The 26278-nt window shown below is 36.0% G+C and overlaps 1 protein-coding gene across 4 annotated transcripts in view; it reads left to right on the forward strand.

Moving 5' to 3' along the window:
- Window positions 1-13383: 13383 nt before the first annotated feature.
- The window catches only part of RASSF6 (Ras association domain family member 6), a 58290-nt gene continuing 45395 nt past the window's right edge, over window positions 13384-26278 (forward strand). Inside the window, exons 1-2 of one of the 4 annotated variants that reach the window (XM_019720835.2) lie at window positions 13384-13544; window positions 24636-24734. In XM_019720835.2, coding sequence (XP_019576394.2) covers window positions 24676-24734 — 59 coding nt within the window. In that variant the 5' untranslated portion in view covers window positions 13384-13544; window positions 24636-24675. Of the gene's footprint in view, window positions 13599-13624; window positions 13716-24635; window positions 24735-26278 lie in introns of those variants that run through there. The other 3 variants (XM_074324460.1, XM_019720827.2, XM_074324461.1) reach the window with 3 other exon arrangements.

A 26278-nucleotide genomic window follows, 5' to 3' on the forward strand; every position in this document is an offset into this window, starting at 1 on the left:
CTCTCTCCCACTTGATATTGTGAGGTCCATGAGAGTAGGGATTATCCATCAGTGTCTTTGTTCACTATCATATGATCAGAAATTAGTGCAATACCAAGGACAAGGTAGGAACTTAACTATGTAGGTTGCATTAATTAATCTGCCCAAATTGGCAGAGGTACAAATCCGAGCAAGTTCTCCTTGGCTCCAAAGCCTAAATTATCTCTAGTATTCTGCTACCTACAATAGATTCATGACATTTTAGGTAAATAAATCAACCTTAACTTATGAAACTATAAGGAGATGTCAAGGAAATGGAGCCTGGCAGATAATAGCACAACCATAGTTGCAAAACATAAGCCTTGGGTTGAATAGCATTGCAGAGCCTTTCAAATTTGGAATTCATGAAGACACCCTGTCTTAGCTACCTGTCTTCTCTCACAGTTATCTCTCCATCTGTCTATCTAGACATCTGTGACTTTGGTTTGTATAACTCTTTCTACTTTCACCATCTCAGATTTAATTTCAGTTTGTCACTTAGATAGACAGACATAGATGATATAGCTACAGATACAGATAGAGAAATAGGTATGTATTTTTATGCTTTTGGAAAGGACTAAAATGGATACTTGAGTCACAATGGAAATACAAAAATTTCAAAATTTTTTTCTGAATATTTTATTGTTCAGTCTACCTTTGTTTTTTGTTTTTTCATTTTTTTAAAAGTTCCATCCCTCAGTTATAACTCTTAATATCAGTCTTGGAAACACCATTTTGTCACATTTGAGATCTTTGCTCTTTCCTGCTCATACCTCAGTAAACAGAATAACAACTGCTATTTATTGAGCAACTGTTATGTGCAAGGTACATAGCACTTTGCTTACATCTTCTTATATAACATGACTCCCGTCTGAGGTCTCTATCAAAGTCTCTGAGAGGTTAACTACCCAAAGTCCCCCATTCAGTATGGAGCAGAACCAGAATTCAAATTACATCTGATCCCAAGGTCTCTGTGTTCTTTCTTCCACATTGCAAAATTGCTAGAACATTTGAACTCAACCTAAAAGAAATAATAAAGCCAGTCATCTCCAACGGCAGGGACTGCTTGAAACTTATGAATACAGTAAGTGTAGATCAAGCTACACTCACCTTTCATTGTCTCAATCAAACTTTTTCTTTCCCTCTTATTTCTCTCTCTGTTTGCTTCTTCATAAAGAAAACTAAGAGCACCTAACTAAATAGTAACCTGGAAAATTCCTGAGAAACTAATCTGTAATCTGAGAAAAAAGATAAAAAGGGCCTCCTTTATGTCAAGTACTTTACAAACACTAACCCATTTACAACAATGCATAGAATATTATTCTCATTTTGTTATTTTTAAATTTGTTATTAAAGGTGGGACAAAAAGCAATTGTGGATCCACCTAAGAAAAATAATAGTCAATAATTCATAACGTTTTTTTAAGCCTGCCAGTATGTATTAGACCTTTTAAATGAAAAATAAATAAAGTCAACACTTTGTTACCCTCAAGCACAATGACTGATCCAAGTACCCAGTGTGTGCTATAAGCAGCAGGGTGGTTTGAATGTGAGATGATGGGAGCTGTCAATAATGTGGTCCTTTAGCAATAGGGCAAACATGAAGGGAGAAGTACAGAACCCACCGTTATAGTCTACATTAATGAGAATTGTTTAACGTTCATATGTCCATGATTTCCTAGCTAATTCCTAATTTCGTGTATTCTGTCTAGGAACCAGACAAACTATTCCAGTTTTGCTTCGAAATATGACCACTATTACAATACATCCCTAAAGAAAGTCCAGGTGACAACTTCACTTTCCATACCATTCAAATGTTGAACTTGAGGTTTAAGTACACTTGGCCTTAATTACTACAAGCTGTGATTACTTGAAATTAAAATTTTCATACAATATATTACTATTACTACTACTACTACTACTACTACTACTACTACTACTATTTTATTCATTCTTTCCCAAAACTTGAAGAGATGTCTCATATAATATTAAGAAGTGTGTGCCTTGAGGGAGAAGGAATGAAGAAACAGAATGGAATACAAATCAAATTGACAAAATGTCATACTTAGAAAAACAGCAATCACTGTCATATTCAATTGAATTTCTTTATGTTTTGTAGACAATTACCAGTTTTAAAAAGCAGTAACAATTAAGGTGGGAGAATGATTAGTGTTCATTTCATTTATTTAAATTATCCGCCACTCATTTAAAGGGTACATTTGTTAACAACAACAAAATATCCCTTCCTACGTTTTAAAATTTATTGAAACATCATTAGGCCCTGTGTTTCTTTCTGTCATTGGATTTTGAAAGTATGTGTGCTTTTAAGTCTCTTCTCTCAGGGAACAGAGAGTATATTCAAACAAATAGTTGATGAGAACTTCCCAAACTTGTGGAAAGAACTGGATCCTCGAATCCAAGAAGCAAATAGAACACCTAATTACCTCAACCCCATTGTATTGAAGCTGTCAAAAATCAACGACAAAGAAAGAATCCTCAAGGCAGCCATGGAAAAGAAGGTGGTAACCTACAAAGGACAGCCCATTAGAATATTGTCAGATTTTTCAGCAGAAACTTTACAAGACAGGAGGGAGTGGAACCAAATATTCAAACTATTTAAAGAGAGAAATTATCAGCTACGAATAATATATCCAGCAAAGATATCCTTTAGATATGAAGGAGGAATAAAGACCTTTCCAGACATACAGAAGCAGAGGGAATTTTCTAACACACGACCACACTACAAGAAATACTAAAGGAGGCTATTTGACCACCATCAACAGGCACAATTTGTGGCAACCAAAACATAAAAGGGAGAAGAGTAAGGCCTGAACCGGAATATGAGAATGGAGTAAGTAAGAATGCTGAAGAAAAAGGAATACTCTAAATATCAAACTTTCTTTTACATAAACTTAAGGGTAACCACTCAAAAAAAATCCAGAACTGAAATATATACTGTAACAAAAGAAGAAACAGAGGGAAAAATCATAGAATACCACCACACAGAAATAATAGACAACAACAAAAAGGCAAAGAAACAATGGAGACGCAGTCTTACCAGAAAACTAAAGATAGAATGACAGGAAATCCTCACATATCAATAATCACCCTAAATGTAAATGGACTGAACTCACCAATAAAAACTCACAGAGTAGCAGATTGGATCAAAAAACTAAACCCAACCATATGCTGTCTCCAAGAGACACATCTCAGCTACAAGGACAAGCATAGACTCAAAGTGAAAGGGTGGAAATTGACATGCCAAGCAAATGGAATCCAGAGAAAATCAGGTGTAGCCATACTGATATCAGATGAAACAGACTTCAGGGTGAAAAAGGTAAAAAGAGACAAAGATGGACATTTCATAATGATAAAGGGGACTATACAACAAGAAGACATAACAGTCATCAATATTTATGCCCCCAATCAGGGAGCACCAAAATATACCAAGCAACTACTAACAGAACTAAAGGGAGAAATTGACCAAAACACAATTATACTAGGGGACCTAAATACATCATTGACAGCTATGGATAGATCATCCAAACAGAAAATAAATAATGAAATAACAGCCCTAAATGACACATTAGATAAAATGGACATAATTGGCATTTATAGAGCACTTCATCCTAAAACATCAGACTATACATTTTTTTCTAGTGTACATGGAACTTCTCAAAGACAGACCATGTATTGGGACATAAAACTAGCCTCAGCAAATTTAAGAATATTGAAATCATACCAAGCATATTCTCTGATCACAAGGCTTTGAAATTGGGTATCAACTGCAAAAGGAAAGCAGGAAATACCACAAATACATGGAGATTAAACAACATACTTTTAAAGACTGACCGAGTCAAAGAAGAAATAGGAGGAGAGATCAAAAGACACATAGAAACAAATGAGAATGAAAATACATCCTACCAAAAATTTTGGGATGCAGCGAAAGCAGTTTTAAGAGGGAAATTTATATCATTACAAGCCTATCTTAAGGAACAAACAAAATCCCAAATAAATAACCTCATGTTACACCTTAAAGAACAAGAAAAAGAAGAACAAATGAACCCCAAGGTCAGCAGAGGAAAGGAAGTAATAAAAATCAGAGCAGAACTAAATGAAATAGAGAAAAAATTAATATGACAAACAGCTGGTTCTTTGAAAAGATTAACAAAATCGACAAACCCTTGGCTAGACACACTAAGATAAAAAGAGAAAAGACACTAATAAACAAAATCAGAAATGAAAAAGGGGAAGTTATCATGGATGCCACAGAAATACAAAGAATCATCTAAGAATAGTATGAAGGACCATATGCCACCAAATTCAATAACCTAGAAGAAATGGACAAGTTCTTAGAAACATATAGCCTTCCTAGGCTGAACCATGAAGAACTGGAAAATCTAAATAGACCAATCACCAGTAAGGAAACTGAATCAGTCATCCAAAACCTTCCCAAAAGCAAAAGTCCAGGACCAGATGGTTTAACTAGTGAATTCTACCAAATCTTCAAAGAGGATCTAATACCTGTCCTACTCAAACTCTTCCAAAAAATTGAAGAAGAGACAGTACTCCCTAACCCATTTTATGAGGCCAACATTACCCTGATACCAAAACCTGGTAAGGATAACACAAAAAAAGAAAACTGTGGACCAATATCTCTGATGAATACAGATGCAAAACTCCTAAACAAAATTCTAGCAAATCGAATGCAACAATGCATTCAAAAGATTATTCATCACGACCAAGTGGGGTTTATCCCAGGGGCACAAGGCTGGTTCAACATATGCAAATTCATCAATGTGATACATCACATAAACAAAATAAAGGACAAAAATCATATGATTATATCTACTGATGCAGAAAAAGCATTTGACAAGATACAACATCCATTTATAACTAAAACACTCAATAAAATAGCTATAGAAGGAAAATACCTTAACATAATAAAGGCCATATATGACAAACCCTCAGCTAATATCATAATTAATGGTGAAAAACTGAAGCCCTTTGTTCTACATTCAGGAACACGACAGAGGGGTCCCCTATTACCTCTGCTTTTCAACACAGTGTTAGAAGTCCTAGCCAGAGCAATCAGGCAAAAGGAAGAAATAAAAGGCATCCAAATTGGGAATGAAAAAGTTAAATTGTCACTCTTTGCAGATGACATGATACTGTATAAACAAAACCCTAAAGACTCCACCAAAAAGCCATTAGAAACAGTCAATGAGTACAGTAAAGTTGCCGGCTAGAAAATCAACGTACAAAAGTCCATTGCATTCCTATATACTAACAGTGAAATCTCAGAAAAAGAAATACAAAAAACAATTTATTTTGCAATTGTAACAAAAAAAATAAAATACCTAGGAATAAACTTAACCAAGGATGTGAAATACATGCTGAAAACTATAAGACATTTTTAAGAGAAATTGAAGAAGACACAAAGAAATGGAAAGAAATTCCGTGCTCATGGGTTGGAAGAATCAACATAGTTAAAATGGCTGTATTACCCAATGTAATACACAGAGTTAATACAATCCCCATCAAAATCCCAATGGCATTTTTTAAAGAAATAGAACAAAAAATTATTAGATTTGTTTGGAACCACAAAAGACCCAAATAGCAAAAGCAATCCTAAGAAAAAAGAACAATGCTGGAGGTATCACACTCCCTGACTTTAGCTTGTACTACAGGGCAACAATAATCAAAACAGCATGGTATTGGCAGAAAAACAATGGAATAAAATTGAGAACCCAGAAATAAAACCACATAAATATGGACAGATAAATTTTGACAAAGAAGCAAAAAAAATACAATGAAGAAAAGACAACTTCTTCAATAAATGGTGCTGGTAGAATTGGAAAGCCACATGCAAAAGAATGAAACTGGACTGCTATCTGTCACCATGTACCAAAATTAATTCAAAATGAATCAGACTTAAGCACAAGACCTGAAACAATAAACTGCATAGAAGAAAACATAGATACTAAACTTATGGACCTTGGGTTCAAACAGCATTTTATGAATTTGACTCCAAAGGCAAGGGAAGCAAAAGCTGAAATAAATGAACGGGACTCTACTAAACTTAAAAGCTTCTGCACAGCAAAAGAAACCATCGACAAAATAAAGAGGCAACCAACTAAATGGGAGATTTTTGCAAACAGCACCTCCGATAAGGGACTAATATCCAAAATATACAACTCAACAACAAGAGAAACAAACAACCCAATTGAAAAATGGGCAGAGGACCTGAAGAGACATTCCCCAAAAGGATCTACAAATGGCAAATAGACATATGAAGAAATGCTCAACATCAGTAATCATCAGAAAAATGCAAATGAAAACCACAATGAGCTATCACCTCACTCCAGTTAGAATGGCTATCATCAACAAGACAAATATTAACAAGTGTTGGAGAGGCTGTGGAGAAAAAGGAACTCTCATACAATGTTAGCGGGAATGCAAATTGGTGCAGCCACTATGGAAGGAGATTCCTCAAAGAATAGAATTACCATATGACCCAGCAATCCCTCTCCTGGGTATCTACCCAAAAGTTCTGAAAACATTTATCCATAAGGACAAGTGTGCTCCAATGTTCATTGCAGCTTTATTTATGGTGGCCAAGACATGGAAACAACCAAAATGTCCTTCGATAGATGAATGGATAAAGAAGTTGTGATATATATAGACAACGGAAAACTATTTGGCAGTAAGAAACGATGAAATAGGAACATTTGTGACAACATAGATGGATCTTGAGAGTATAATGCTAAGCGAAATAAGTCAGACAGAAAAAGTAGAGAACCATATGTTTTCACTGATATGTGGTATATAAACCAAAAACAACAAAAGAACAAGACAAACAAATGAGAAACAAAAACTCATAGGCGCAGGCAATAGTGGCTTCCAGAGGGTGGGGGGGTTGGTAGATGAGAGTAAAGGGGATCAAATATGTGGTGATGGAAAGAGAACTGACTCTGGGTGGTGAACACACAACGTAATTTATAGGTGAAGTAATACAGAATTGTATACCTCAAATTTATATAACTTTACTAACAATTATCACCCCAATAAACTTTAAATAAATAAATAAATAAATAAATAAACAAATAAATAAATAAATCTCTTCTCTCCTGTGACAGAGAAGACGAATGGAATACATCTTGATGTGGCAGATTGTTAGCTCCTGGAGGGCACAGGTTGTCTTATTTGTCTTTCTGTGATCATCTCTGCACCTGCCTGGCACATAGGAATTTTTCTTTTTCCCCCCCTTTTTTTCCTAAAAGAAGGCAGACTTCCCCTTCAGCACCTTATTTCAATATGTCTGAAGTCTTGGAAGCAAGACTACCTTACATTCTCCTACAGATGGACCTTGAGAACTTGTTTGGTGGTTTTAGCAGAGGAGCATAGCTACTTCTACACCCTTGACCGAAGAATGGTACTTCTGTATCACACAAGGTCATCCTCTTGGACCTAGAGGATCATGCAGCTTTAGGAGGGATGGACACGGAGTAGGTGAGGGAGGAAGGGACACGGCCCAGCCAACCAGATCAGCTGAATCAACCCTGGCGATCAATGGAATGACAGATGTCCCAGCCAGATTGCTGACACATTCCAGTAATTTTACAGTGACTAAGCTGAATTCTTCCCACTGGCCATTACACTAACAAAAAACAATGTATATTGAAGATAAGAAGCTGCCTCTTGGGGTGAAAAAATGCAGTAGAAATGGAAATTATTTTGATCACTTCTCAATTAATATAATTATTTTTCATTATTCAAGTGTAAAAGTAGTTGTGTGGCAATTATCCTCACCATTAGGACAAATCATAGCCTGATTTAAAAATCAATATAACTACAAGAATATACAATCACTACAGAAGGGTGAGGTTTTTAAAAAATGTGTGAACTACCTAAAAGTTTTTAAATAACCTGTATGTCCATCAGTAACAGCATGGTTTTAATTAAAGTTTCGGGGGAATTTTGAAGGGGAATTTCTCCTCCCTTATCATTTTTCTCAACAAATAATTTGTGGGTTGTTTTTTTTTAAATAAAGTTCTAAAGTTTTGTTTTTACAGGAAAGTAATTGCATGTTCCTTAATTTGAAACAGGAAAAGACAGTTTATTCTACAAGCTCAAGACAAATGCTGGGATTTTTCCCAGAGAATCAATGTTATAATTGCTGTAATTTATTAAGATCTCTATGACAAAATTCCCAATTGTAAATTACATTTATTTTATACTTTGCATATTGAAAAAGTAATTTACCATGTTGCCTCATTATGAATGCTTTCTTATTAAGGTAATTTCTAGTTAGATTTTTATTGAGAGTCCCCTCAATGCTGGGATCTACGCTGCTTCCTTTCCACTTCACTTAATGCATAGCCTAGGCTCCACTACAGCCTCAGATATAAAATGGGGTATTAGGCCGTGAAACAAATTGACATAAGTGGCCCATGGCAACTGGGTCACCTAGTGTTAGAATTAGATGATTTCTTGTTCTCCTTTTATTTTCTTCAAGTTTTAATCATCTCTATATATTTTTCAGCAGTGATTTAATGGTCTATGGAAATGACCTAATATCAAGATAACTCACATCATCTTTCCTTTTTCTTTTTCCTCCTGCTCTTCTGTTCCATTTCTATGGGTCATTGCATCCCTGCAACAGAACTGTGGTAGGAGCATATTGTGATACAAGTGTATCACTTGATTTCCAATTAACAATATATTGGTAGTTATGCACATTCGTGTGTGTGCATGCTCGCATGTGTGTGTGTGTGAAAAACACACCAGATGTGTCAGTTAGCCTGTACTCTAAAACATACCATGTTAGCATTTAGTGGCTTAACACAACAACCATTGATGCAACTCATAGTTTTCTGTGTTGGCACTTTGAGCTGGGCTCAGCTGGGCAGTTCTCCTGTTCTCAACTAGACTCATTTATGGGTCTTCAGTCAACTGCAGCTTAGTGGCTCTGCTTTCAGGCTATCACCTGGGGTACTGGGACAACTGGGCCAAGGGTCTCATAATCCCGCAGGCTAGCCCAGGCTTGTTCATAGGTAGTTCAGGGCTTTAAGAGCAACAAGAGGGTAAACCCCACTGCACAACTGATTTTCAAGCCTCTGCTTATATCACTTGGTATTGACCCATTGACAAAAGCAAATCACATGGCCAAGCTCAGAATCATTTAGGAAAAATCCTTCCAAAAGATATAGAAAGGCAGGAAAAATCAGGGCTGTTACTGTAGTCAACCCAACACTTATTTCAATGCCCTAAAATAAGTCATTAAATAAGAAAAATATCTGTTTTTAGGAGCCTTTCTCCCCTGGTCCTGAAGTTATCATTTACTGATATGGATTAGCCTGCTGGCCTAGGATAAATTGCCAGTGATAATGGCGAATGGTGCAAATACTAAATATAAACTAAATAATTATTAATATAGTGAAATGTTATCTATGGCATTACAAGGTTAGAATAATTGTGAACAATTTGTACTTAGTATTTATAATAGTGGTTTCTCTAATCAGGAAAAAAGTATGATCTATATTTATTTACTCAACACATATTTATTAAGCCACCATTATTTGTTCTGAACCAATGTTTCTTAAGCCTCTCACCTGGGCCTGGCATTATTCTAGGCACTGAGGACAGAGTGGGGGAACCTAGAAGTCAAGGTTCCTCTTCTATTAGAGCTTATGTTTTAAGGAGAGGAGGTATAAAATAAACAGTTCACTCAAAACGGTAGATATGCATTCAATAATAAACAAAACAGTAAAATACATTCAGATAGTGATAATTGCCATTAGTACAACAAAATAGGGGACTGCGATAGAAAAAAATGGAGGCCTTATTTGGATTGAACAATCATGGAAGGCCTCTCTAAGGAGGTAAGATTTGAGGTGGGGAATAAACAGAAAAATTAAAACTGTGACAAGAACAGAGCTTAGCAGAGGCAATATCAAGTACAAAGGCAGTGAGGCAGGAACCAATCTGGTCTGTTCCAGGAAGAAAATTCAAACCAGGGCAGCAAGTACAGTGTCAGTACTCAGGAGTAGAGAAGCAGTAAGGTCGAAGATGTTAGGGAAGGGCCAGGTCACGTGGGCCTCGGAGGCCATGGGAAGACGTTCAGATTAAGAATTTATCACAGAGGCAGGGGCGTGGGGGCAGCAACCAACAGAAAGGTTTTCAGCAAAAGAAATCAGAGGTGGTAATGGGACCTGATTTTTGTTTGTAGAAGACTACACTGGCTACAGGTAAGGAATGGACTGTAATGGGAAAAGAGTGGAAGTAGAGACCGATTAGGAGGTCATCTGCAGTATTTGAGCAAGAAGGGATGCTGGCCTAATCCAGTGGGTAACGGAGATGCATAGACAAAGATACCACATCAGGACTTGTTGGGAGTGGAAGGAGGAAATGAAAGGAATCAAGAATGACTATTCAAATTTGGCCTGAGCAACCATGAGCTTGCCAGGCACTGTACTAAGCTTTGGGGATAAAATAGAGAATAACACATAGTACTTGCCTTATGGAGTTTATAATCTATAATTATTTAATAAATGCTACTTGGTTAATAGAGTAATAATTTAAAAATTAAGTTATATTTAAATATCCCAGTTTTTAACACCATAAAGCCCAGATGGGTTGAAATGTTAAATTTAATAAATAAATAACTAAATAAATTAGAAGGAAAAAATACTTGTATGTATATTTTAAGGATGGAAAAGCATTTTAACACTGAGATGTAAACAATGAAGAAAAATATTAATGGATTTACTACTTAAAGTTAAAAAAAATTTTATGTCTAAAGTGTACCATAAACAAAACTAAAAAGCAAACAATACTGGGAAATATAGTCAGAGCATATATGACAAAGAGCTGACGTCCTTAATATATAAAAAAATCTTATAAATCAATACAGAAAAGATGAGCACAGAGTACAATAAACAAAAAAGCAAAAATACAGAGTAAGTCTAAAGAAAGAGTTCAATCTTACAGGTAATTAATAACATACATATTTAAAACAGGATGTGTTTTTCTACCTTTCAAATTGATAAATGTTTAAAAGAAGAATAAAAATCCAAGAGTTAACCGAGCAATATAAAATTCACACTTTTTTTGAGAGAAATTCTTTTAAAATATCATTCCCTTTAAACTGGCAACTTTATTTTTTGAAGTATAGCTAAAAGGCATAATTATCATTATGTGCAGTTGTATGTAAACATTTACTGCAGTGTTGTTTATAGTTACATAAATTGTCACACTAGGGAACTGATTAAACAAATAATGATATATTCATATGATGTAATATAGTGCAGCTAGTTAAAATCACATTGCAGAAAAATGATTGACATATGGTAAATTGTTCATAATATGTTTTATGTGAAAAAAGCAGGTTATAAAACAATAAGCCAAATGTAGCAGCATTTTGGTAAATACCCATAGAGAAACTATGACAATAAAGACAAATTGTTTGTAGTAACTAAATTTGGGAGATAGAATTGCATGTGATCTTTTTCCTCTGAATGTCTGTGGTTTTCAAATTTTCCACATTGCACATTGTAATTATGTACTTTTGATATTACAAAATAAAAATTACATATTTATAGAAGAGTAAGTACTCAAAAACAAAAGGAGTCACTGAGCCTCTAACTAAAGAAAGTAGTTGCAAATCAGTAATCAGAATAAAGGTTTCCAGGATGCTTGCAGATAAAAAATGCAAAACAAGGTTGCCCTGATACAGATAATAAACAAATGATCCCCACAGAGTGCAGACAATGGGGGTGGAGCATGGATTTGAACAAAGACTCCTGGAGCCTAGCAGCTGTAGAGACTGCAGGTCCTGTTAGTCATCATCCAAAGGTCAGTCCATACCAGCAGGGGGTTGTGGTGCCAACAAGACAATCAAACTAATACCCACAAGTAATAATACCAAGTCACAGTGTCCTCATATATGAGGTTGTAGAAGTTTTCATTGTGACCCAATAAACCTATTTGCTTGATTCTGTTCAGTTTATTAAAATAGCCCACAGAATGATAAATCTGATTGTTTCTGGTCTGTACATACCACAAGTTAACTAGATAAATTGGCTAACTTTTTGAACATACAGAACCCTTAAACTGCTGTAGCTGCCAAACATAACCTGCAAATCTTGAGTAGTGGTTTCCAAAAGTTAGCCAATAAAACAAACAGGTCACTCAAAACGGTATATATGCATTCAATAATAAACAAAACAGTAAAATACTTTCAGATAGTGATAATTGCCATTAGTACAGTCTGTGAATTTGACACTTGAACATGCAGGACACTAGAAATCAACTCTGCCAACTGAACTCATTGAAGGAATTATATTTAATTCTTTCTGAGGATTCTAAGGTTTATAGTTGAAAAATAACCTTTAAAAAATTATCAGTTCTTTACACAGGAAACAGGTAAAATATCAATTATACCAAAAAGTGTGTGTGTGTGTGTATGTTTGTGTGTAAATAATGGCACTTTTTCTTGCCACAGCATCTGTCACCTGAGGCTTTCTAAGTCTTTCGTGCCTACCTCTTTTTTTTTGGACTGATCTTATTTAATTTTAAATAAAAATAAAAAGTTCTGGTATTTCAGTAGTTTTCAAAGAGGGAGCTCCTATTTTCTTTTTTCTTTTTTTGCTGTGTCAATGTTTTTATCCCTTTTTTAAAACTTGAGGTATAATTGACATAACATATTAGCTTCAAGTGTACAACATAATGATTTGATATTTGTACATATTGCAAAATGATCACCACAATAGGTCTAATTAACTAGACATGGGTGCTCTTTTTGAAATTGGAGGTACTGAGGAAAAGCAAAATCCCCAAATTCAATCCAGTAGATAACAACTCAATTGTTGTTCATTTCCTGTTATACTTTATTACAATAGTTTTTAAACGCTGATGTCTACCAGATTCTTCTGAGGAGCTTATTGAAAAGAAACAGGTGCCAGCAGCCTACCCCAGATCAGAGTCTCATAGGTGCAAAGGCCTAAGGGTGTTCAGGTTTAGCAAGTTACATTAGGGTTCTGGTGCACCCTGAGGCCCTGAGGTGTGAGAAGCACTGCTCTGGGTGAAAAGGTACTGAGGGACAAAGGAGGTGGCACACACACACACAAAAAGGAAAATTATGAAATTTCTAATTGAAAAAGTTTTGAAAGACAAGTGAATGATGACAGTCAGTCCTAATTGGTGTCATTTCTTTCATAGACTATTTCTCTACAGTCTGGATAGACTAGAAAGTAGAGATTAGAATTAGTCCAGTTCAGTGGTTAAAGCGTTAACCAGAATGTCAATTCACTTCTCAAGAAGTGTGACAAGGAGCAAAGGAGTCTTCCTATCAGCTGCTCCGAGGAAAGAAAGTAAACACTCCCAACATGCACTGAGGCACAGGGAGTGGCTCAGGTTTCTGACACTTCCCTGCGGTGGCGAAAAGGAGTAATAGTTAACTGCTTCTTGGGCTTGATGACCGTGAGTGTGGAGGGGCAGTGCCAGCAGAGCCCCAGCGGTGCTCAGGTAAGCCGGGGGCGCCCCTCCTCCAGCACTTGGCACCGACCTGCGCTGTGACAGGTGAGTGAGCACTGACTTTCCGACAGTCTGTGACCAAACAGGGGAGCAAACTGTGAAGCAAGTTCAGCTCAACAACTAAGGTGAAAAGGCTCCTCCGGCTCACAATGTGAACAACAGGTGAAAAATGGGGGTAGGGAAAGAACCCCTTTACTCCACTCGCTGAGGTCAAGTTGAGGTCAAGTTATTAGAAAGCAGAATCCATACAGGCAGCCAAGGTAAATGTGTGCACGTATCAGAGCAGCCTGAAACCCAGACATTACTTTCCCTCTTGATTTTTTCAGAATACCTATTCCTGACTGAGGTAAGCATGTGGGGAGGGGGAAAAGGAGGGGGTGAGGGAGGGAGGGAAGGGCGTGTGGAGGTCAGTGTGGACACTGAGGCCCTTCTCCCTTTTCCTCAAGGGAAATAGCTCAATGAGCACTTTACCTGGAATTGCACATTACTAGATATTAGAGTTCTGCCTGACACCTTTCTCTGAGTTTTCTTACGGTTACAATGTTGTATTGAATGAGCAGACATGAAAGGATTCAGCTAAACTTTTGTCTCCACAAAGTGACAGAGACATTCTCCACACCCTACTCCCCAGAAAAAGTTGAAAAGGATTTCTGATATAATTTAAGACCTCACCACAATGAGAGAATAAACATAACTAATTAAGTGGGATCCCCTGAGTTAAGGATACAAATTCTGAAGCAGGAGAGCCATAGGTTCAAATTCTGGCTTTTGCCACTTAGTATTTTGTTCCTTAGCAAGTTACTTAACCAATCCAAGCCTCAGTTTGTCATCTGTAAAACAAGCATCCTAACAGGATCTGCCAATAGGACTTTGATGGGAATTAAACACTTAGCAAGTATTCTATAAACGGTTCCTCCTATTAGCATTAAGAAATAAGCTGCTCTTCAAAGGATCCAGATCAGGGAGTGTGAGCTGAGCTGGAGTTACTAGAGTTGAGCTGGTTTCCAGAGTGGATCCAGGATACATAACAGATGGCAAGTGAGCAAAGCATGACCTCTCTGAGTGGCAGTGAAGTTTTTCTGGCTTCTTGCCACTTTTCAAATTGAGTACATGGCGGCAAATTCAAGCTTACTTTCTACTCAATCACTTTTATTTTGGAAAAATCCCGTTTATGCTAATCTGTTATTTCTAAAAAGGAGACACAACTTTATAGTAGGAGAGTTACACACAATCCCGTATTGTGGAGCCCATGACATTTGAGTTTTATAAGACAGCTTGCCTTTGAATAATTTTGAGAAAATTAGACCATAGAGTCCGTGTTGTTATATTGCAGCACATTTTGTACTGTTTATATTAAAGTGATGTAGACTTACGTCTGTATTGATGGTCAAGAAATATAAAACAATGATACCTGTATTTTATTGGTGTTCACCTCTTAAACTTAAATTACGGGGAAATGACCTTATTTTATAAAATTTTATTTAAAGGGGACTTGTTAATATTGCTGTTAGTTTTATCAGTGATGATAATTTTGAGGCAGGGACAAACTTGGTAGCTGTGACTAGCAAAGTATTTCCATTGATGACATTTTATATTTTTATTAATATAAAACATTTAAATGATTTGCAGTTGATCTTAGCTTAATCATCATTGTTTTAATGGATTCCTTTTTTCAAATTGCAGAGTAAATTCTCCAATGTACTTAAATTCTCCAGTTGGATATTGACTGGAGAATGGTGAATGGAATTCTAAAGCCAACCAAAATGAAGTTTATTGTTGTCCTCTAGGGTCTGATTTCATTTAGTGTGGTTTAGCTGAAAACTTATAAAAGAATTATATCCATTTAGAATAAATTATAGTACTCCTCTTCACTAAACAGTTTTTAAAAAAGGAAATATATCTTTAGGCCAAATAGGTATTGTTAGAACTTCTTAAACCAAGTTATTTCATTTTGATATTTCTAAATAGACATATGTCAAAACAATGCATAGTAGCCTCACTTGAGATAAATCTACTTAACCATATCTGAGATTAATTTGAGATTAATTTATTTAATCACATAACTGGGGGTAAATCTTCTTGGTTAAAATCTATTTTAGTATACATATGTTTTTCTACTATTTCTAATGCATATAACATTTTATAATAAACTATTAAATGTTTTGGTAGAGAGAGGGCGAGAGAGAAATAATGGTAATTAAAAAAATTAACTTTTCCAATTATATTCAATATAGTATAGCATGTATATAACATGTCTTTTAACATGTAATTCAAAAATTTATATCTGATATTTGTTTTAACTTCCTAAAATAAGAAATATCCTATACATTTAATTGAAATAGAAATCTAATGCTAACAGTCAATTTACTTATACAGATTCATTGGTTACAATGCAGATAGGGAATTTAGGATTGTTAGAGATAAATGCATTTCATATAAAAGTTTATATTTTTAAAAATATTCAAGTATGGGTCAACTGAAAATACAACCTCTGAGAAAGAACGTCTTCTGAATAGTCTCTTTTTGCACTGAAGTCTAGAGTTAGAGAGAGTTAGGCTTTGTTGCAAAAATTAATGTTATGTTTTTCAAAGCTATTAAATATAGTGATTTCATCACTTCATAATATCATCTCAAGTACCAAACTAATACTACTGCTTTCAGTAGTTGAATATGAAAATGTCTCCTTTTTAAGTGATGAGAGTGTTATCTTAGTAGCTTAAATGGTTGAAGGACAACTTCTCCATCATCATCCCAGAGCCTAGTAAGTGGAGAATAGAGTCCCAATTCTTTAGCAGCCCATATATGAACAGGAAGAATGAGTCAAGATTCTAATGAAGTCAACCTTAGAATCTCTTCTTGGAAACTCAGATGAAGTGGAAAATCCATGAGTTGTACCACAGCAGAATTCCAGAAGATGCTGTTACCAGACTGAGCATCTCCCTCCCAGACTAAGTTCTGGCAAGATGCATCAAATCCTTACATGGCTTAAAACTAGCTTGCTTCTCCTACTGCTCCTGCTTTTCTCACTCCCCTGAGGGCACTCTGGGGAGAATAATGCACATGGCATTATTAGCATGGTGTAAATATGCAATAGAATGTTAATGGCTTGGTATTTCAAATTAGATTCCACTCGAACTGACAGCAGTGGCATGCTGCCATAGAGGTCTGGTTGTTCATGCCAAATAGGTACTACATCCTGTTTAGTCCTGTCTTTAATTCAAGCACTGTAATACGTTTCTATTTATCTCAAAACAAACAATTCCTAACTGCTATCACTATCACTTAATAAATGATAGTTTTGATACTCTAACTCTTATACTCTAACTCTCAACGTTTATTCCCATCTATGCAAATGAGACACCTTTCTTAGAAAAAATATGGAGTGAGATGTTTCCCAGAAACCAAACTTTTCTTGACTCTTTTCCTGTTTTGTAAGAATTGGACGACGGATAAAATTATAGATTTTTTTTCTCACGTCCTTAAAATGATGTAATTGTATATAGATCTTCTCTATTTCAAGTTTGCAGGTCAGAGCTTGGAGAAAACTTTATTTTCTTTAGAGCTTTATGTTGGGGCTGAATACATATTTGTAACTTTTTTTTTTCAATATTAAAATTTCTTTATTTTATTTTAATTGTGGGGAAAGCATGCCCTAATATGTTTATAATTACAAAATATGAGTAACTGTATATGAATGCATTAGGACAATTTTATAAGCAGCAAGCGTTTTTCTAGATTTATATTTTGTATACAACTTAGTAGAAGCAAAGACTTATTTGTAACTTTTAATTGTTTATTAGGGCCAAAACAATAATAAGAAAAAGAAACTCCATATGTACAGCCCTTAATATAATCTTACTTAATAATTGAAATATACACTTGCTGTTTTAATGTGTTACTTTCTGTTTTTTTGATGGTGTATATTACGTAAGATATGTTCCTCGTACATAATTTAAAAAATAGATAGAATAAAAAAGAAAATAATTATCACTCATTTTCATAGCTCTCAATTATACTATTTTAATATATCTCCCCATATATTGAATATATTCATTATTTTATATATGTTTTATCTATATACTTGTTCATATATATATGTATACATATATTTTTTTTCTTTTTTTTTAACTAATAAGAGTGTTATCTTAGTAGCTGAAATCTTTGAAGGACAACTTCTCTATCATCATCCCAGTGCCTAGTAAAGGGAGAAGAGAGTCCCAATTCTTTTACAGCCCGTGTGTGTGTGTGTGTGTGTGTGTGTGTGTGTGTGTGTAATATACATATACACTGTAGGTAATACAAAACTGAAATAAGCAGTAATCTTATTCTAAAGGAACTAATAGTCAAATTGAGTAAAATAAAATATAGTTATAGAGAGGAAAGCAGTAAGTAATTAGAGAGCTGCAGACATTTTCCTGTGAAAGTTTAACAGCAGGAAAAATTTGTTTTGGCTGGGGAATATAGAGAAATTGATACCTGTGTGTTTTTATTTGTTTGTTTGTTTGTTTGTTTTAGCTTATTGTGGAATTATGACTGTCTTGACACTGAATGCACCCACTGGCCTCAGAAATAAGGGGTTGTAGATACAGATACAGGCTATACTTCCTGTGGTTAGCACAAGACTGGGTCCAAAGAAGGAACTCATGAAATATTTGTTGACTATACAAATGAGTGAACCAAATTTTCCACTTTTAAACAAGTAACCATTTAATTAATCCATGCTCGGGCACAAGAAGATACTTTAAATGCCTGGCCCATTTGAGTTAATTGGGGCTTGGATTCCCCTTCCATCCTCCGGCTTCCTTGTGGTAAATGGCCAGTGAGGGCAAGCCCACATCTAGGCAGGATACAGAGTGGAGGGAGGTGAATCACTGACGCTCTCTGATGCTCTCTGATGCTCTCAGGTCTCACTGCTGCCTGCACACTCAGCACTCCCCTTCTGCCTCCTCAGGCTCCTGGTCCTGTCTTCTTGCTCAGACCAATTCTACCTACTTAGTCTCCTCCCTTCCCTGCTGAGTCACATAGGTCTACGTGATCCTAGACCAACCTAGTACTTCCAGGACTGTGTATTTCTTCAGGACTTAATTGCTGACCATATAATTCTTATCTCTTGAGCTCCATTCTGTCTGGACAAAATGAAAAAGTAAACAACCACACTTATTACATAAGAAATCTTATTTCATACACACTCTAAGTCAATAAGCTCTGGCCCCAGGACTGGAGAGCCCTGTACAATTCACCCTCCCAGGAAAGTACATAGATTTGTAGCAACTATCTTCCTCCTCAAGTCATGTGTATTATGTTCTACCAAAATAATTGTGAACTTCCAAATTAAGACCTCCAGGTTTCTAGACCTGTGCTTTTACCTGTTTTCATAATTCCTCTCTATTTCTGCTAGTCATGAACTCTGTTATCCTCCTCTTAAGCCTTTTGAGGAAACTAGCTCAGACCCTTAAATCCACCAGGTCTTTATAATTTAAAAGATAGTCACAAGGGCCCTTCCAGGTTTTAATTTGCTATGAATCATGGGTAATGGGAATGGAGAGGGGAAACTATTTGAATTCATAGAGATATGTTTCACTTCAGCAATTAACAATAAAATGACTTATCAAATCACATTGTTACCTTTCAGGTATTGAGACTGAATACTTTCTTTAGCCGTATTTTAGATTCAGACATGGTCAGTATTATTTCTTATTCAATTAGCATATACTGCTTATTCACAAAAATTTTATCCCATTTTTATTTTCTTCTATAAATTCAATTCTACTGTCTTCCTAAGTTCAGAGAACAATGTAAAGGCTTTTGAAATTCTTTCATCACATCTGAAGTCGTCTGATTTACTTCAGCATAGGTCACAAGTTTACATAGCTATTGTTTGCCATCTTTAATGATACTTTAGCTATTTTTTTAATGAATACAAATAAGGAGCCAATCAGGAAGCCACTTCAATGATTCTTCAGCCCATCGCTGTCAATTTGCACTTTTTTATTGTAAGAAGCTTCCATTGGTGATTCTTCAGTACAAGATATCTCCAACTTCTAGTCTCAGCTAAAATATAATGTTAACTATGAGGTCAAGAAAAGTTTTATAAATAGTACTTAATCCTCTGGGCCACATCTTCAACTTTACATTTAGTCAGTCACTCAACAAGTATGAATTGAATCCCTTCCATATTCCAGGTACAATTTTAAGAGCTGGATGTATACAGGTAAATTTAAAAAGCACTTATTGTAAGAAATTCATGTTGCAGTTGGGGAAGACAGACAATGTAAATAAATAAGATCCTTTTTCAGATGTTAGTACATAATTAGATGAAACTAATGTGATAGTGACTGAGACTTGCTTAGGGAAGGCCTCTGAGAGAAGAGACACTTGGACTGAGATCTTCATGATGGGAAACAGGCAGCCATGTCACAGTCTAAGGGACAGAAGCTCCAAGTAGGAGGAGGAGCAAGTATAAATCCCTGAGACAGGAATAAGCTTAGGGAGTGACTGAAAACCAAAAAGAAGGCCAGTGTAAATGATATATAACCAATGAGGGAAATAATGAAAGGAGTGAATACTAAGACAGTGACAGGACCTTGCAAGTGATTGTAAGGAGGTCATATTTTATGCTAGTTCATTGTTGGAAGTCTTTGCAAGGTTTAATCGTGAGATGACAAGATCTGATTCTATCTTTAGAGTTACCATTCTGGATGCTGTGAGGAGAATGGAATACTGGTCACAATGGGATGCAGGGAAACCAGTCAGGAGGCTGACGCAGTAATCCAGAAGAAAGATGGTGGTGGCTTGGCTCAAAGTAGCAGCATTGAAAATAAAAGCTTTTGAGTTCAGGTTATATATTAAGGTACAATCAATAGGACTTATGTTTGGATTGGAATCTGGTTATGATGAAAGAGTTAGAAATAAGACTGAGTCTTAGTTTTTGGTGCTAAAAGGAAACAATTATGGAGGAAAGCATTCTGGAGCATTGGACAAAGTCCATGTTTCTGTTTTGGCCATGTTGATGTTGAGAAGCCTGTTAGACATCCAAGTAGAGATTAACTAGGTAATGACATGAGTCTGGATCTCAGCAGATAGGCTGGGTTGGAGATGGATTAGATTACCTGGAAGAAAGTATAGGGAGTGAAGAGAGGATGGCCACAGACAGACTGGTAGGACAAACAAGTGTTTTGTGGTCATCTAGAAGAGTTGGCAGAGGAGGCTAAAATGTTGAGGCCAATGAGACAGCAAGAAAACAAGGCAAGATTGTTGTGGTGGCTGCTTTGTCTCAAAAGCTGTAAGAAAGAATGTGTTTCAAAATGAGGGAACAATCAACCTTGTCAAATGCTGTTCAGAGGCAGAGAAAACAAACAAAGAAAATGAACTATTGGAATATGGGAGAAGAAGTACATGGGAGGTTGAATTAAAGGAACAAATGATAAACAATCTGGATCCAGGAAGAAGAAAGTCATGTTTGAGCAGCAAGGTGACCACTGAGGAACGCACTAGGGCACATCAGTAACTCTTTCTGTGGGTGATTAGAATGACAAAATCTAGGGGAAATACTCAGGTTTTAGAATAGAGAGCTAGGGTTTTATAAGCAAAGCCAGACTAAATCCTGTGAATGAGTAACTGGAATTTGTTGGGTTCATAGAGCATGCTGTGTCTGAAATGCTCATGTAGCTTCTGCTCTACAGAGTTAATTTACCCGTTTTGCTGAACGTGAGTCCTCTCCATGAAATCTCCTTCCTCTAAATGATACGACATCAAAGAGGATGACATTCCCAACTAGAGGGGCAACAGTCTTTGAGCAAGAGGATATGAGTAGGAAAGGAGAAGACATAAATTGATAATATCAATTCAAGATGGAATGTGGAAAACGACATCACAGCACTGTAGATAATAGGCTATGGGAGACTTGATAATGTCCCATTTGAGCAGAGACTGGAAGGAAGCAGAAACCTGGACCTGCAGTGACCAAAGTCCTCTTATGTGAAAAAACTGGTGAGAAGAGGCTCGGTGGTATGGAATTCCATTAGACTAGACAGTCTGGTGTTAAAGAAAACTTTAATTTTGAGTTTGAAAAGGTAGGTTTGGGTGGGATTACAGAAAGTCCGAATGTCAGGTTAAGGGGCCTGGGCTGTATTGGCTAAGAATGAGATCCCAGGAAAGCTTGTGGACAAGAAGATGATGTGAAATCATAATGGCAAAAGCATAAAAGGAAACTAGTCAAGCATTCAGCTTAGAGACTATTATGTATGCCTGATGAGATATGCTCATAGCCTTCAAATAGATTATATAATTTCAAACTAACAATGGGCTGAGGAAAAATATGCATCAGGAATTTTGTGAGAATAGCTTCTTTCTTTCTTTCTTCCTCCCTCCCTCCCTCCCTCCCTCCCTCTCCTCCTCCTCCTCCTCCTCCTCCTCCTCCTCCTCCTCCTTCTTCTTCTTCTTCTTCTTCTTCTCCTCTATCTCTCCCCTCCCCCTCTTCCTCCTTCTCTCCCTCCCTCCGTCCTCTTTTCTTTTCTTTTCTTTTCTTTTCTTTTCTTTTCTTTTCTTTTCTTTTCTTTTCTTTTCTTTTCTTTTCTTTCTTCCTTCCTTCTTTCCTTCCTTCCTTCCTTCCTTTCTTTCCCTCATTTTTTTGATTTTTTTAGATCGGTATTCTCCTGGAGAAAAATGACATGAAATGCCTTCCACACACCTTACCTCAACCAAAATAATCTGATTCAGAAGGGAAAGGAAGCAATCCCTCTTGTTCTTTTTTAAAATAAAATAACTGATCTTGTCTCTCCAGCCACCTTTTTATTTTGGCTATATTCCTTATGACTGCATAGGCTTAAAGTAATGGTAATTAAATATTCAATTTCTGCAAAATGGAATGACTAGAAATTATTATATTTTAAATCTCTGGTTATACCTTAATGCCATTTATATGAAGACATAAAGGAGGATATTATTCATGTCTGACCACAGTTTCCAGGGCCTGAAGGAGACTTAAAAGCTGTTATGTCACACTTAATCAATCCTGCGTGTCCAAGCTTGATTTCAGCTGCCTGGAAACTTAAAATTATGTTTGCAGGACTGGGCAGGGTTCAGCCAGTTTGGATTGAGTTTCCGTAATACAAGGAATATGTTTCCTTGCACAGAATCATACAGGAAAAAATTCTTTCTAGAATTACCCCAAAACAGACTACCCACATTGGCCCATCTTTCCTTGCCTTGGGCCACTGATTCTGTCGTTTTTCAGCTTACATAATACAGGCTCCTCTTTTCTTCACACCTCCAAATATTGCCCTACGATCTCTTCTCTACTCTAGCTATCTTGTATTCCCATGTTGCCATAAAAATTTCAGTGATTGCAAAATGCGTCTTTTTTGGGTCACAGAAGCCTTTGAGAAGTTAATATCTTCTTAAAGAAAATAACACTGAGCTGCTAAGTAAGCAGAAGTTTAAAACTGACTGGGTTTTTTTTCCCACTAGTCTCTGGAAATTTTACTTTAAAACACAATAACAGCAAGACATCTATTTTTTTTTCCATATATTTCTGGAAATTTCACTATGAACTATAAAAACAGCAAGGCTTCAGAAACATTATTCCAGCCAGACAGAATTCCTCATGTGGCTTCTCTTTTGTTCTTTTTATACTTCTCAATAAAAAGTAAGCTCTGCAGCAGGAAAGGACAGCTTCAAACACCCCAAGCACATCTGTGCATTTATAGAGAGATGGAACAGGAGGATAATTTTTAAATAACAAAAACCTGGTAGTATCAGAAATGTGAATAAGATGAAAAAAAAATCTTAGCATGTATTCCAAATCAAATACTAAAAATTCAGAAATAGGACTATTTATAATAGGAGTTATGCCAAATTTGGACACACTGGATACATTCATTACTAGGAGCATAGCTCATACAACCATCAACTGTAAAGTGATTATCAGCATAACTTTGATCCAGGATTTCACTTATAAATTTTAAAATCATTAGCATTTATCATGGGCCAACACTGTGGTTTCTATTGTACTTTCATAAAAATAATGCTTCGCCCCTGTCTGCCTTTCCCTCTCTCTGTCTCTTCATCCCACAGTTGTCAGTCTCTCAAATTGATTACCAAGGGGAAGACGATATGTCAAGGTGTACATTTGTGGCTTGTCTAATATTTCTTCATACGTCCTCTTTATCATCTTTTTTTAGAATTTGTCAAAACTGAATTGTATGTTTCCTCTTCCTTTACTACTATTTTCCCCAATTTATATGAAGAATATAATTTTCAATTTAGGTGGAAGATGATATCAAAAGAGATAAAATGGATTTTTCTCAAAAGCACATATTGAGTAATAAGAACAGAGGGGAACATCTAAACATCTTAAAATTATATGGGTAGGGGCGGGGTAGGAGAAGAGAGAAAACAACACGTTATCACTTGCTCCCAAAACAAGCTATCTTATGAACAATCATGGAAAGAAGTTTAGAGAATGCCATTAAGAAACTCACTCAAACCGAGTTATAGTTAAAACTCTGAACCCTAAGCTTATTTTCTTATAATTGAAGATTTTGGAGAACATCTCATGTGTGCTCAATATTAGTTCCTATATATATATATTTAAATCCCTGAATAGAATCTTAGAATGGACCAATTTATAGAAAATTAAAAAAAAAAATTAATCTGTATAATCTTTTCCAAACTGGAAAAACAATGTTGGTGAAAAGAAAAATGTAGAGGCATTGAAAACATTCAGGCCTTGCTTCAAATTTTCTGTTCCATTATTTACTAAGTATTTGAAATGGAGGTAGTAACACCCATACCTTACTGGGATAGTTTGAGAATTAAATGAGGTAAGGCCTATAAAATGGCTCACATACAGAGTGTAAGATCCACGGCAGGCACATAGTAAAAAAAAGAAGAAAAAAAAAAGTGTCTCTTTTCTTCCCTCCCCAACCCAACCCTCATGCCCATACATGAAACACTACTTTAAAACGCCCCCAAAATACTTTTACACACTAGGGACACAACAAAAAAAATTCAATTTAAGTCAGAAACTAATTTCTGAATGCATCACAGGAACATGCCATTAATATTATTCTGATGTTTTAGGGTATCCTCAGATGATCTCAAAAAGAGAGTAAAGATAACTATGACGGCTCACCAGTGTTCTTCTTGGATCTTCGTAAATGAGAGGACATTTATCACCAGGTAACTATATACCTGTATTATATATTATTCTACTTGCCAGTCATTTGTGGATTACACCCCAGCACTATGTCATTCTAAGCATGATATATGATCCACAAGATCAATAATAGGAATCTCCATTTGAGACATTAAATAAGAAGTTGAATAAATACGTCCCTAAATACTGCTGAACCATAGCTTTTTATGGAACAATCACTCACATTTCATAACATACTTCATTTTTACTGTTTCCCTCTTAACATTGGGTTGTACAATTTATGGCCACATCCACAGCTGTTTTCTTATACACAGCACATAGTATCTTATGTTGCTTTGGAAATAATACAGTAAGGATTTGAAAATTATAATAGTAAAGATGAGAAGTGAACCTCACTGAGCTAGAGCAGAAGCTAAGGAGGGGAAAAACAAAATGGTAAGGGGAAAAACAGTGGCACTGGAACATGACCCACTTCTTACAAATAAGAGAAACAAAGCCAAATAAGTAAGAGAGGGAAGTAGATGCAAATGATTCAGGATTGGGAAATAGGAAAGCAGAAGGAACAAATGGTCAAAAATGGAATTAAAGCCACAGCTGGAGGATAGCGTGAAGTATAAGAGGTGGGAAGAAGACATAAAGTAAAAGATAGTGGATTCATGTATTCATTCTGAAAATACTTAGTAACTGCTCCCTGGGGACAGGTACTGTTCTGGATCCTGAGCATTCAGCAATGAACCAAACAAGACCTCTACCCTCATGGGGTTGCCGCCTAAAAAGGGAACACAGTAGTCTTCCCTTATCCAAAGTTTCACTTTCCAATTTCAGTTCCCCGCAGTCAACTGCAGTCTGAAAATATTAAATGGAAACTTCCAGGAATAAACAATTCATAAGTTTTAAATGGCATGTCGTTCTAAGTAGTGTGATGAAATCTCACCATCCCACTCCATCCCACCTGAGACATACATCATCCCTTGTCCAGCATATCTACGCTGTATAGGCTCCCCGCCCAGCAGTCACTTAGTAGTTGTCTGGTTATCAGATAGACTGTCATGGTATCACAGTGCCTGGTTTAAGTAACTCTTCTTTTACTTAATAATGACCCCCAAAGCACTAGAGTAGCAATGCTAGCAATTCAGATACATCAAAGAGAAGCCATAAGTGCTTCCTTTAAGTGTAAAGGTGAAAGTTCTCGACTTAATAAGCAAAGAAAATATTTTTTTTATGTTGAGGTTGCTAAGCTCTATGGTAAGAACAAATCTTCTATCCATGAAATTGCCTAATTTATAAATTAAACTTTATCGTAGGTATGTATGTATAGGAAAACACATAGCATATATAGGGTTCAGTACTATCCACAGTTTCAAGCATCCACTGTGGTGTTGGAACATAACTTCTGTGGGTAAGGGGGCACTACTGTATAGTAAATATGTAAGATAAATGAGTTACAATATACACTGTCAGATGCTGAAAGGTATGAAGAATAAAAATAAAACAGGAAAGGGAGTAATGAGTATTGGGGGTGGAGAGCAGGCCAGTTATGATTTCATATTAAGATAGGCAGGGAAGT

This window comes from Rhinolophus sinicus, linkage group LG02 (genome assembly GCF_036562045.2).
Source record: "Rhinolophus sinicus isolate RSC01 linkage group LG02, ASM3656204v1, whole genome shotgun sequence".
NCBI classification, from domain to species: Eukaryota; Metazoa; Chordata; class Mammalia; order Chiroptera; family Rhinolophidae; genus Rhinolophus; species Rhinolophus sinicus.